General features: G+C 37.6%; 1 protein-coding gene across 2 annotated transcripts in view; it reads right to left on the bottom strand.

Moving 5' to 3' along the window:
- Nucleotides 1–14,889, bottom strand: part of CA3 (carbonic anhydrase 3) — a 69,736-nt gene that overhangs the window by 6,151 nt on the left and 48,696 nt on the right. The window contains exons 2-4 of one of the 2 annotated variants that reach the window (XM_031935873.1): nucleotides 3,869–4,812; nucleotides 2,899–3,096; nucleotides 644–762 (exon numbers count right to left, since the gene is read on the bottom strand). In XM_031935873.1, the coding sequence (XP_031791733.1) occupies nucleotides 644–762; nucleotides 2,899–3,096; nucleotides 3,869–3,902 (351 nt within the window). In that variant the 5' untranslated portion in view covers nucleotides 3,903–4,812. The remainder of the gene's footprint in view (nucleotides 1–643; nucleotides 763–2,898; nucleotides 3,097–3,868; nucleotides 4,813–14,889) is intronic. The other variant, XM_023227827.1, reaches the window with a different exon arrangement.

The following is a 14,889-nucleotide window of genomic DNA, read 5'->3' as shown; positions in this document are numbered from 1 at the left end:
TCTAATGAGTTAATGCATGTAAGCATTTAATAAGTATTAGCTATCCTTTTTCCAGTTTCATTGAGGACCCTAGGCTTTCTTATTAAGTAGCTATCCAATTTCTAACTTTTTGAGTTTTTTTCGAGACAGGGTCTTACTCTGTTGCTCAGGCTGGAGCGAAGTGGCATAATCATGGCTTACTGCATCCTCAACCTCCCAGGCTCAAGTGATCTTCCCACCTCAGCCTCCTGAGTAGCTGGGACCACAGGTGCATGCCATCATGCCAGGCTAATTTTTGTGTTTTTTGTAGAGACAGGGTTTCACCATATTGCCCAGGCTGCTCTCGAACTCCTGGACTCAAGCAATCCACCTGCCTCAGCCTCCCAAAGTGTTGAGATTACAGGTGTGAACCACTGCACTTGCCCCAGTTTCTTAATGTAACCTTGGAAATCTTCATGCTTGCTGCCAACTCACCTATACCCCTTTACCTGTCTAGCCTAGAATGTCCGGCAGCTTCAGTTTAGCTAAAACTAGTACAGCTATTTTCATAACTATAGACTTGAAACAAAAGCAGTGGATGATGCTTTGTTGCTGTGGTTCTTATTTTTAATTTTGCAATTTTCACTGTATGAGACCCAGAATGGATTATGGCAGTTCCTCCTACCTCTGCTGCATACTTGACTCCATCCACGGTGTGCTCAGAGCCATGATCATCTGAAGAGCCCCAGTGAAGATGAAACTGGCGAAGTCGGTAGGGTCCAGGGAGAGGACCCCCTCTCAGCACTGTGATTCAGATAAGCTTGGTCAACAGTGAATTCATGCTTCTTTTACAGAGCTTAATGGACAAAATGCGGTCAGTGTGCTGGGTAGATGGTGCCACTCCCAGGACACCAAACTCCTTATAAAATGAAGTCTTGGGATATGTCAAGATAAATGATTGTTCTTTTCTGTTTTTCTTATTTTGTTTGCTTGTTTCATTATTATTGAAACCTCATTTTAACATTTAGGAAAGTAAAATTAAAACAACAGATGAACAATGAGGAGGCATACACCCAGAGAACAGGTCGGTAGTGTGGTTCAGTGGGAAGAATTGGACAGTTGAGAACCAGGTGGATGTAGGTTTCCAATGCTGGCTTCATCCCTTGCTAGTTCTGTGATCTCAGACAAGTTGCTAAACTTCTCTGAACCCACTTTCACACTTCTAAGAAAGTGATAATAATACCAAACTTTCAGAGCTGCTGTGAAGATTAACTGAGATTAAGCACCTTAAAGCGCTCATCATTGTGCCTGCATGATGATCACTGAGCAAATGTGAATTCCTTCTCCACGTGTTGCTTCCAACTACACTTTTCTTTAAGACAGCGAGCAAGAACTTTCATCTATGTCTAATTTAGACTGTGTCTGTTCAAATGAGATGAAACGGAAAATTCAGAAATTTCCCAGAAAACCAATCAATTTGGATGACTAATCTAGATAATTCTCAGCAGCATTAATTTGGGCTTGTTGATAAACATTTCAACCCATTGCAGAGTGATTTAGAGGTTCAGATATCTTCCAAAGTATATTGAAAACTATGCAGAAACCGTAAGATCAAGATTTGGCAATATACGCTAGATCAAAATAGAATTCAGAGCACAGCTATTTTAGAAGAGGTTGGCCACACTAAGTGGCCCAGGGAAAGCCATAAATGTAGACCTCAAACAATGAGGCTAGGCCTACAAGCGTTTTTTCACGTAGAAATGGAGTGGTTCAATTCATTCCATTTTTCCTGTCCAGCCACTCAGAACAGTTATTATAGGGACATGTGAGTCCAATTTATTAGAATAAACTGTATGAAATTGACAATATTCAACTATTTTTGCTCACAAAAATGGCATTTTCATGTGGTTCAACCTAATAGACATGTTTAATTTTGTTATGCTGCTTTCAAAATGGTACTTGATATATAAGGAGAAGGGGAAAAAAGAAAACAACAGCAATACAAAATCACTGTTTAAGAAAACTTAAATTTCTATAACTTGGAACCTCCTAGTAGGTAGGAATTATGAATATCATTCTTCATTACAGCATCATTAAGAATGTTCATTTAAGTATATCAATAAATGTACCTTTATTAGAAATGTGGCTATAAGGAATTATTTTGCTGTATATCTAGCACCAAAATATTAAAGGAAGATTATTTCTTACCTCATTTACATTTATTGTGAAATAAAGTATTTCTGACTAGCATTCTTTTATTTTACTGATTTGCTTACTAGTATACGTGAAATAAAGAGATTTGTTTTTTCTAAACATGTATTTTTCAGTTGCTATCTCACACACAAATACTACTCAAGAAGAAATTGTCAGATATTTCAAAAATACTCACCAAAATGATTAATCAGATGAACCCCACTGAAGGCTTGAAGGTAAGTCATCTTCACACCTTCAATGGCCCCATTCTCTCCCCTAGATTGGTCACCTCCCAGGCACCAGGGGAAGAAAGTGCCTATTCAGGGTTTCTATTATATTTCTGGCTTTGTAGAATGGAATCTACGCAATCGAGAGTGGAAGCCTGGCTCTCCAGACCATGGACAAGAAGCATAAAAAACGCTCAGGTACAGGCCATCAGAGTCTGAAGAACACTCATTTGAGCTTATTGTCATCGGTGTCCTATCATGTTCCATTTCAGGAATGCATTGCCAACGTTTAGCTTGGACATGGGGCCGTTTTCACAGAGACCAAGTTTGGAGGGTGAGACATTTCTCTTCAATGCATAAATATAATTATTCATAACTAAAGCAAAGTCAAATGTCATCTCCATTTTCAGAGGTAAAGGGCTCCCTCTCCCCACTAATTCTGGTACTGTGTCATAACCCACATTTTGTCAATATGGACATTGAAAACATCCATGGGATTCTACCTCACTGTCATACTTACTTGACCTATCATAAGTATCATCAAATACAACTCGGCAGGTCTTCCCGTTATTCAGGATGGTCTTGGCAGAGCCACCATCATAAGACACTGACCATGGCTGCAGAGAAGGGTCATGCTTGATGTCTTTAGTATGCAGCTCAATGGGCGACTGGTTTTCCCCCTTGGCATTTGGGAAAAGTTCATGCCAGTGGTCAGGACCTAGGAAATAAAGTCGAGGGGATGTGTTTATTTGGTGGCACAACCTAAGGCCTCTTTCTAATTGACTAAACCAGCAAAATGCAGAGAGGCTAGACAGTGATTTCAAAAAGGTCTTAGGTTTCAGACTGGGCAATAAGAGACTTACCGTTCATTTCAGGCCTGTTGGTAGTTTTGTGAATAGCATACATGGAGACTATTTAACTCGGTGTGTTCACTCTGCTTGCTCAAAGGCTTATTTTTGAGGTAAACTTTATCACACTTTTTTAAACCAATGCCACCTTCCATCATACAGTTGGAATAAAATAATATTGACCACCTACATTTGAGCATTATGTTGCAGTTTTCAGAGCACACCCATATTCCTTTTCCTTGGATTAGGGAGAGCCTTAGGCAGAGCAGAGATTCTCACACCAGCACTAAGCTCAGGTTAGGTGCTTGTTCAGTGTAACAGAATAAGGGCCAGTCACACCTGATCTCGGGCTGTCTGACTTCTCAGAGGCAACGGGATCTTAGGCAAGTGATCCAACTTCTCTGCACTTCAGTTTCCTCCAAGAGAAATAAAAACTCCATACTAGGGAGAACTAAATGAGATGAAGGGAAAAAAGAAGGAGCAGCATTTGGCAGTTGAAAAACCTCAGTAAATGTTAGGTCCTATCCTACTCCTACATTTTCCACTGCACTCTCTAAAGTTGCCCATTTCTGTGCAATGGCAGGGCTCTCCAGGACCGGCATCTCCTCCTGGCCGGGGGTCGCCGCTGCTGCCTGCACTCACCATTGTGACTGGCGTAGCCCCACTCCTTGGCCATGGTCGCCTTCGTCCGCGCTGGACTGCTCCTGCCTTCTCTTCCCCTGCGTGGTGCAGAGTCTCCGCGAGCCCGCGCTTTTATGTAGCTCCCCCAACCGCACACTGCATGGCCTTATTAGGTCAGCGAGGGTGGGGCAGGGGGCTAAACTAGATTGGGGTGGTATTTGGGAGGCCGGTCGGGGAAGCCAATGAATTCCAAGAGCGGTACAGCTGTCGAGGTGAGGGGGGCGGAGATGGGCGAAGGGGCACCTACGCCCCTCCCTGCGCTCTCCCGGGAGTCGTGACTCCTGGCCCCTCCATCTCCTCCTGTTGTCTCGCAAAACTGCAGGGCTTTCTAACTGGCGCCGACGTGCAGAAATGCAGGCGGCCCTCACCTCGTCCTCTCTCCCTCTTCCATGCATTCTTGGGGATGAGGTGGGGGCAGGGACAGGGTGTCGTAGCTGTGCTTGGCCACGAACTAAAATCTACATCCCGGCGGCTCTTGCAGCCTCACTTACAAGTTGCTTCAAGCGCAGGCTGGCGGTCTGGCTGCGACTCTGGACACTTCTGCGAGTTTATTTCGTTCTAGCGATCCGGTTACGGAGGCTGGAAAGAACTCGTTTGTTTGCCTGCCCCCTAAGTTTGACTCCCTTTGCAGGCAACATGTAAAATCCTAGGAGCAAAGGATGGGAAGAAAGAGTCCGGAGCGGGGTGGGATGGTGAAGAGGTCCTCAAGTCCGTTATCCTTAAAGAGATGGCCCTTTCTGGAATCGCACCAGGCAGCATTTCCCAACATAGCGGATCCTTTTGGATTGCAGGAAGCCAAGGACTGGATCTCAAAGAGCGCCGGGCATCCAGGAGATGTCTGGATCCTAGGTTCACGCGGAGCTGGAGACTGGGACTGATTTAGCCACACTCCCTGCGCTGTACCTCTGTTCATGAAAAAATCAAGAATATTCTGAAATATTGGAAGGCCACTAACATAAAATGAGTCATATTTCTTAAAACCTGTGACCTTGCTCTCCAAGATATAATGAGAGATTGCAAGAAAAGAAAGAGGGAAAGATTTACAGAATGGCTTTTAATTTTTTTCTCCCCCTCCTAAGTTGTTTTCTGATACATTGAACCATGCAAAGGAGAATAAAAGCAGCATATCTAGTGTGTACATGACAAAAGTATATTTTAAAATATCTGGTTACGGTTCATATCAAAGAAGTCAGTAGTAGATATTTACAATTTTAAGAGTATATTGTAAAATTTCTCCTGTTTTAATTCAGTAATAATTTTTTAAGACAGTGAGGAAAGATAAAGCTACTTTCAGTGCTATCTTGAACAATATTTTAATATACGTTTCCTTAATTAACTTTTATTCATAATAGTATTTAGTATTTGGGGATTACAAAACTCGAAAAGGAAATCGCTCGTCATGGCAAAGATAGCTCATCCCTAAGGCATGTGGAATGACTGACCACACTCATAACCTGGACGCCAGGGGAGTCACTCCCCAGGGTATTTTTGTGACAAGGGATTATTTGATCCACACAATAGCAGTGTGGAATCAGGAACTAAGGCAGTTCGGAAAATCCAAGCAAACATAGTAAACAAATGCCCTTAAACTCTGAGCTCCTATCTGTCACTGTTTGATCAGAAAGACTGCAGTGGTTAATGGAGATGTTTTATAGTTCTTATAAAATGTATAATTATTTGTATGAGTAAATCAATCCACTCAATCATTACAATATTCTTTTTCTGGTATGAGTGGTTGGAAGATTGGCAATTAAATTTCATGTTATTTGATATAGTAGTCATACACAGAAGACACTTAATAACATTTATACCAAGAACAATCTAGAAATTCATCATGTTATTATTTATGCATAGAAGGATACTTTTTTAAAAAATACGTGCTATTTATGATTAACTGTAAGAGTGCTCAATAGCACATAATTTCAAATAAATGCTAGGTAAACTTTGCAAAGTGAAATATTTAATAGCTTTAGATGTGTGGCCTTTAAAATGATGATTTGTATTTCATTATACTTTTTCATAAGAAGTTAATAAAGATAGGAATTTCAAGACAATTTATATTAAATCATGTAATTCTAGGCCATAATAAGTTTTTCAGAAACTTCCTCTAAATTTTTCTGCAAATACATTTTTCAAAAACCTCATCGGCAAATTTACTATCTGCATCTTAGCTGATTTACTCCAACATGTTTGCCTATACATTTCAAAATTATCTGTCAACAAACAGACAATTCTAAACTGTGTGTTCAAGACTTTGAGATGTCTGGAGTTCACTTGAAAAAGAAAACTGTTAGGTATACACTGAGATAAATAATGCCAGAAACAAAAAGAGTGAGCGATGATTAATTACAAATTATCTCCTAGCATATTGGCAGCATTTCTCACAGTGCCATTATTGAAAAGTTGATATATTGGGCAATTTGTAGGAAATGACTGTACATCTATAGAGAAAAAGAGGGAGAGAGAGAGGAAAATATTTAAGTAAACAAAGGTTATTGGTGGGGAAATAGTGTCCAATATAGAAGTTTCATCTAGGATTGTACGTTAACATTATAAACTTAAAAGATCTGAGGATATAAAATTTAACTATATTTTACTCATGACTTGGCATTTTGTTTTGCAAGATATCAGGTAATATAACTAATTCAAACCTTCTGCAAGTTACCATTTGGCATTTCTATTGTACCACAAAAAAAAAAAAAAAAAAAAAAAAAAGAGTGAGAAATTGCCCGCAAAGTAATTGCAAAATTTTGCCTAGATATTTTACATATTATAGAGGCACACACTTTCTATTACATTTTCATTTTTATCAAACAAGTTCTGGCATAGGAGGGTACAAATGGCTGATAAAAATTAAAATTGTTGATTAATCTACTGAACTGTCACAAATAACATAACTTTTACCTTCCTCCCTGACAATGTTATTTTCCAAAGCTTGACTCACTTAGCTTGTATAGGAACATGATAGGCCCAACCCCTGAGTGTGTCACCAGTGACAGCTGGGCCACTTGAATCAGGTCTTAGATTTTGGCTCCTGTTCATGGCAAATTTGTAGGAGAGCAGCCTGGGCCTTGTCCCAACTGGTCTCCCTCACTGGAATGTATCAACCTAAGGTAGTCACTTTATTTGAGAATAGGAGCATGAATCCAAAGACGAAGACCTCCCAAATCTGTGCAGCAAGATTTCATCATCAGGGTCAGCAAATGCAAACTATTTTCTTTCAAAAACAAATTCTTCCCTTAGAATATAGTAATAACATCTTAAATGGAAGAAAGTTCCTTAAACTTTATGATTTTTTAGGATCAAATTCAAATGCTCAAGTTTAGTTTTCAATAACTTGATGGCATTTGCTTATAGAACTAACAAGTGAAATTTTGCTTTAACATTTCAGAAGCATTCAGGTGGCCATTTGCTTAAATTTTTCTTTGACCCCAGTCACTTCATCTTTGAAATGGAGAAAATAACACACCTTGCAGGGTTCTTGTGAGGCTTAAATGAGATGCTAAATATAAGGCAACTGAGTAGGCCAATGTAGTTAGCACTCAGCAAAGTTAGTGCCCTTCTCTGGCCTTGTTCATTTCATCTAATTTCTCTCTGGGCAACCAGCTACCCTAAATAATCCTTGTTCCTTGTTGGCCATAAACAGTGCCTTCTTTGCATGTCATAAAGCATAGGTGCTAACCCGCAGACATCACTTAAATGAAGGACACGTCCTGCTCATGTAGGATAAAAATTAATACAGCATTCACCCTTTTCTTCAGCTGTTTGAGCTGCGTAATCTAATCACCAGTTTACTCTTCCCATAATGGGAGTCAAAGTAAACATTTTCAACCATACGTGACCAGTTATGCACAAAATGCATTCATCTAACATAATTAATGGAAACAAATAGAATCTAAACAATAAAAATCATATAATTCCGACAAAGCTTAAAACTCCTTTGGCATATTATTTGAATACCAAGTTTTTTAAAGTGAAATTCAAACTCTTCCAAATGGCATTCAGGAGTTTTCAGAAGCCTCGTAGCCTACTTACTTTTCAGCCTTATCCCAGCCTTTCTTCCCAAATTTGCCCACCTTCTGCTTAGCTACAGAGCATCCTTTACTCTTCCCATAACACACTTTATTCTTGCCCTTCTCACACATTATTCTCTTTGGCTCAATTGTCCTTTCCTTCATTTATACCTGACAAATGTCAGCTGTTTATACCTATAGTTATGCAGACTGTGTAGGTAGTGAGTATTTATGTAATATTTTATGTGGAAAAAGTTACTTTTCTAAAATATGCATACTTTTAAAATTTTCTCATAGATTCAGAGGGTACATATGCAGATTTGCTACATGAATATATTATGTAGTGGTGAGGTTTGGGCTTCTAGTATATGCGTCACCTGAATAATGAACATAATGCCCAACAGGTAATTTTTCAACCCTCACTGCCCTTCTCAGCCTCCCCTCTTTTGGAGTCCCCATTACCTATTGTTTTCATCTGTATGTCTATATGTACCCATTGTTTAGTTCCCACTTATAAGTGAGAACATATGGCATTTGATTTTCTGTTTCTGGGTTATTTCATTCAGGATAATGGCCTTCAGCTCCATCTATGTTTCTCTGAAAGATATGATTTCATTCTTTTTTATGACTGCATAGTATTCCATGGTATATGCATGCCACATTTTCTTAATCAAATTCACCATTGATGGACACCTGGGTTCATTCCATGTCTTTGCTAATGTGAATAGTGCTGCAATAAACATACAAATGCAGGTGTCTTTTTGATGTAACCTTTCTTTTTCCTTTGGGTAGATCCCTAGTGGTGGGTATTGCTGGGTCCATTAGTAATTCTGGTTTTAGTTCTTTGAGAAATATCTATATTATTTTCCATAGAGGTTGTGCTACTAATTTACATTCCCACTGGCAGTGTATAAGCATTCCCTTTTCTCCAAAACTGCACTAACATCTGTTTTTTGACTTTTTAGTAATAGCCATTCTTACTGGTGTGAGACAGTATCTTTCTTTTTTCTTTTCTTTTTTGTTTTACTTTAAGTTCTGGGATACATGTGCTGAACATCCAGGTTTGTTACATACGTATACGTGTGCTATGGTGGTTTGCTGCACCTATCAACCCGTCATCTAGGTTTTAAGCCCCACGTGCATTAGGTAGTTGTCCTAATGCTCTCCCTCCACTTTGTCCCCACTCCCTGATAGGCCCTGGTGTGTGATGTTCATCTCCCTGTGTCCGTGTGTGTGAGACGGTATCTTATTGTTGTTTTAATTTGCATTTCTCTAATGATTGGTGATGTTGAACTTTTTTTGCGTTTGTTGGCCACTTGTATATTTTCCTCTGAGAAATGTCTGCTCATGTTCTTTGCTTACTCTTTAATGGGATTATTTGTTTTTCTGGACCCTATCTCTCACTGTATACAAAAATTAACTCGAGATGAATTAAAAGACTTATATCTAAGACCTGAAACTATAAAAATCCTAGAAGAAAACCTAGGAAAATCTCTTCAAGACATTGGCCTATGTAAAGAATTTATGATTAAGACCTCAAAAGCAAATGCAACAAAGCCAAAAATAAACAAATGAGACTTAATTAAACCAAAAAGCTTCTATACAGCAAAATAAGTAATCAATAAAGAGACAACCTACAGAATGTGAGAAAATGTTTACACGCTATGCATCTGACAAAGGACTAATATCCAGAATGTATAAGGAACTCAAACAGCTCAACATGAAAAGTTATTGTCTTTAACCCACTTTCCTTGGCTCCCTGCAGCCATACTAATTCAAGGCCAAGCCACTGATGGAGTTGCATTGACTCATATTTGGAGGGTGGAGGTGGCGGGGGGGTACTATTTTCACTGTGATATAAATTATTTTGCTTCCTTGGAAAACAATCAAGCATCTACCTCATGTCTATAGCAGCTAGGAAAAAAACAAAACAAACAAACAAAAAACTTCCATTCTACATCTGAAGTTTCCTTTAAAGCACTGTTACCCTAGGCTGGTTGGCTGACTTCTCAGAATAATAATTGCCCTGGATACTTCACTTGTTTTTTAACACTAAATGAAGTAATACACGTCAAGCACTTAAAAACTAATATTTTGCATTTATTATTCTCATGTTATAAGTTTAATTAAATAAATACTTAAAATCTGGGGAGTTTTCATTGCAGGAAGCACGATTTTTAGAAATTGCATCATTTAAAAACTAAGGCATCATTTAAAAAATTGCAAGTGCCATTTTGCAAGGAAAAACGTGGTAAACTGAAGATCATAACATCTTAAAGACGTTAAGAAACATTGGAGATTGCCTTTCACCAAATTTCCAAATAACACTACAGAAAAATATCTGCACTGATTGCTTGAATTTTATAGTCCTTTAATGTTAATTATTTATTTATTTTTCTAAAATTAAGTAGTGAAGACTAATAGAAATCTTTCAATTAGTATAATGCCCCACAAGCTATTTTATCTCATTTATTCCAAATAAGTGATACAATTTAAATAATGTATTCTTAAAATTTTTTAAATACTGATATAATGATGCATGCAATTCTTAGTATTTTAAGGATAAACATGTCTGCTATAAAAATGCTACTCAAAGCAGGATCAGAGTATATGATTGGTCTGTCATACACGTTTTTAAGAAACATGGCATTGGCTAAAGGCATGATGAAGAGCACAATGAAACAAAATGAACAGATAAAATACTCTTAGATAAATTTGAATCTCACGTTAAAATATCAAGATTCCAGTCAATTAGCAGCAATTAACTCTTTCCACAATCCATTACTTATAGTTTCCAGAGGTTAATTTTAAAATCAATTATCTCTATCTATATATCTACCTATCTGTTTAGCAATATATGCATGTTGCCATGGATGTATATCTGTAAGGTATTATGGAGAGTAAACAAGCTTAAAGTGTGTTCTTTATGTTACTGGAAACAGGTCCTGATCCAGACCCCAAGAGAGGGTTCTTGGATCTCATGCAAGAGAGAATTCAGGGTGAGTCCACAGAGTAAAGTGAAAGCAAGTTTATTAAGAAAGCAAAGGAATAAAAGAATGGCTACTCCATAGACAGAGCAGCCCTGAGGGCTGCTGGTTGCCCATTTTTATGGTTATTTCTTGGTTATATGCCAAATAAGGGGTTGATTCTTCATGCCTCCCTTTTTTAGATCATATAGGGTAATTTCCTGATGTTGCCATGGCATTTGTAAACTGTCATGGCATTGGCGGGAGTGTAGCAGTGAGAACCACCAGAGGTCACTGTTGTTGCCATCTTTGTTTTGGTGGGGTTTAGCCAGCTTCTTTACTGCAACCTGTTTTATCAGTAAGGTCTTTATGACCTGTATCTTGTGCCAACCTCCTATCTCATCCTGTGACTTAGAATGCCTAACCATCTGGGAATGCAGCCCAGTAAGTCTCAGCCTTATTTTACCCTGCGCTTATTCAAGATGGAGTTGCTCTGGTTCAAGTGCCTCTGACATTTATACGAAAATAAATTAACCACCCCATACCCTAAATTGCAACGGGAACAAAAAGAAAATGCGACTCAGTATTTCTACTTTCTCCACGGATCCTAAGATGAACTTATTTTGTGCTCATCTAAAAAAAAAAAAAAAAAAAAAAAAAAAATGCTGTCAATTAAACTATAGCACACTGATTTTTCAAAATCTCACCAAGTGTCTTAGCACCAAGACTAAGATATGATTAGTTTTTATCTGTTGGCTTTAGAAAAAGATTTGGACACTTTTGATTTTGCATCTAAATGATGAGGAGCACTTTGTCATTGTAAAAAAAACATGTATTTTCTCTTTAGATATGGCTCTATAATGTTTGTTACTTTGCTTTACTTAACCTAATCCATCTTCTTGACTTGTGATGTTTTTATAAAAATAATTACTGTGATATAATATTAATTACGCTTATAGGTTACAGTCAACTGAAATCCTACAAATATATATTGGCATATGGTTTGGTATTTGGTATTTAAATAATTTTAAACTAGTATGAAATCCCTAAGTAAATTTTTTCAAGCCAGAGACATCCTTAATCCAGAGACATCCATTTTTTCAAGCCAGAGACACCCACTGATGCTAGTTAACAAGTATTAATGTAAAGAAAAATGCAATTATGGATATAATATGATGAGCTACATAGTCTTTGAGACGGTTATAACACAGACTCATTTATATGGAACATAAAATTAAGAAAGGGAATTTCCAGTTTGAGCATGAATAGCTATATGAAGCTAACTGCTTCCATGTGCTCTGGTACAGAAACCATTTACTTTGTTTTAGCACAGGAATGTTTTTAATGAAACAGGAGTGTTTTTAACTATATCTTAGAAAAATATAGAGAATTCTCTTTCTATGACCTTGAAAAGCACAATGCAAAATGAATACCTAGTGATTTGAAATTCTGCAATACTAAAAGTGTTGAAAGAAATCAGTATAAATATTGATGTCTAGAACAAATGTGTTTTGTTACATGCTAGAATAAATGCGTTTTCTGGAGCCAATTCATTATGTAAATAGAATTGCAATCTTCGGAATTATAGTTTCTTATCTGTATATCTGTAGTTTCTTAGCTATAGTAAGATGTGCTTTTCTTTGTACATCAAATGTATCAGATGAATTCAAAAGACTGAGAAATTTAGATTCAACACTAAATAAGTTCCTTTGTAGGACCTCGTATAGTTTAACCTTGAAACATGCTATTACTTACCAGAAATGAGAGCTAGCCTTTGTAGTTTTAATTTCTCAGAATATCCTATTGAAAAAGGAATATAAGTGAATGAAAAGCACTTGCATGACATGTAAAAGTGAATTACAATGCTTAGAGCAGCCAGAGAACCTTTCCAGGGTAATGAAGAGACTTCATGTGTCATTCTTTAAACTAGAGCACCTAATGATCATTAGTTAATATTTATAAATGTCAACAACATAGAAAAATTGGGAAGCATATCCACAATTCAGGAGCCAAAAAAGTTTCAATCTAGACTTGATACTTAAGACGGACAGACAAGAACTAGTGGGGGAATGGTGGTCATAAGGGGAATAATGTGATGCAGAGACATGAGTTGCCCTGCTCCTGCTTGAAGATCTATCCTGCCGCCTCCCCACTGCTAATCCTTCATTAAATTCTTAGGTTTTGTTGACAGTAACCCTCAGGACACTTGATCCTTCTGTATGGTCAGAACTTGAATCCTCAAGGGAGGCTATCCTGACCAGATTTTTGGTTTTCAGTTTCACACACAGAAGTCATCATTTATTATTGATGTTAAAGACATTCTTCTTTTCAGAAGGTGCCAGGATAGAGAAGACAAACAATTCACACAGAGAAGTCTTATTCAAATGAGAGGGGTGAACCGTGCTGTCCCTGTTGGGCAGAAGCACGCATATAAATACCTTGCTTACAGCCAGATTGATGCACACATCTCTTCCAAAATAAACAGGGCTGGATTTTTTTGTTTGGCACCCATTGTATTAGGACCCACAGTTACTTTTCTAAGGTATTCTTTTTTACCCACAAGGATCAGAACTGAGCCTGGGAGGAACAGCTGTTCAGATCTTTTTATCTTTGGCCTAAGTCACAAACTTCCCACGTTGATGTTTGATTGAAAGAATGAGTAATGGGTATTGTTGACTAGGGTTCAGTACTCAGATTGCAACCAATGACACTGCCTCGTCTAGGACAAGGCGGCAAGAGGAATAAATGGCAGCCCAGTGTGTCTGATGTTGCACATACTTTCCCCTTAGCATCATTAAAAGGTGTCATAATCCCCAAACTGAACTTTTTGAAAGTGAGTCCATTTGTTCTGATGTAGGAACACTCATTTCTTTACACTTCCACATTGCTGAAATGTTACATTCCAGCAACAAAAACTGAAGTTTATGTTGATTTTTTTTTAACGTTGCCTTATTTAAATAAATTAAGGAAGATCTTTTTGGCAGTGGTAAACTAGAAAGTTGTTCATTTCTTCTTATCCTGTAAAAATTTCAGGGAGGGGAACAACACAGCGGGTGGGGGGCAAGGGGAGGGAGAGCATTAGGACAAATACCTAATGCATGTGGGCTTAAAACCTAGATGATGGGTTGATAGGTGCAGCAAACCACCATGACACATGTATACCTATGTAATAAACCTGTACATTTTGCACATGTATCCCAGAACTTAAAATAAAATAAAAATTCATTGTTCTTTTCACAAGAATAAAAAAATTCAGAAATGTAAGCACTTAATCACATGGAAAATATAAATTATAATAATTTATTATAAATTATTATAAAATATAATTTATAATAAATTATAAAAATTATAATAAATTTAATATGCTTTGACTTGAGCATATATTTTAAATTTAAATTTTGCTACAGATATAGTAAATGGCATGTCATAAATCTTAGTGCAAATCTTCAATCTCTCAGAAGTGGTTTCTTTGCCAACAAACAAACAGAAACTTATGAGGTACTGCATCCCATTCTACAATTTTTAACTCATTACAGTATAGGAGTATATTATTTTGTTCAATGACTGGGCCAACACCTTTCTACAGTCTGTGATACTGGTGACTAATTATAGTAAGCTACTACTTTTAAAGTTCCTATGGATATTGAAACCACCTTTGCAAAAATTGTATCGGTGAGAAAATTATGGCAGTCGGGGAGATCTGATCTAGCCAACCCTCCCTCTTGTCTTTAGCTTTCAAGCTGCTTTAATTATTCTTAAGCTTAGGCTGAGTTAACGTTGAAAGATATTGAGGTTATAGTTTATTTAAATATCCTGCAGTTTGGGCCTTCCCCAAAAGTCAATCACCTTTATAAAGCTAATGAGAGATCACCAGGTTAGGCAGAGGAGAGGAGCCTGCAAATTTGCTAAGGTACAGATTGGTCAAAAGATATGCAATTTCTTTAATTACTCCTGCAGAGAACATCACTGGCCTTTTGAGATAACTTTTCTGGGTTGGACACCC

The sequence above is a fragment of the Piliocolobus tephrosceles genome, chromosome 7 (genome assembly GCF_002776525.5).
Source record: "Piliocolobus tephrosceles isolate RC106 chromosome 7, ASM277652v3, whole genome shotgun sequence".
NCBI classification, from domain to species: domain Eukaryota; kingdom Metazoa; phylum Chordata; class Mammalia; order Primates; family Cercopithecidae; genus Piliocolobus; species Piliocolobus tephrosceles.
The sequence above is the reverse complement of the archived record's forward strand: the minus strand, read 5'-3'. Positions and strand labels throughout refer to the sequence as shown.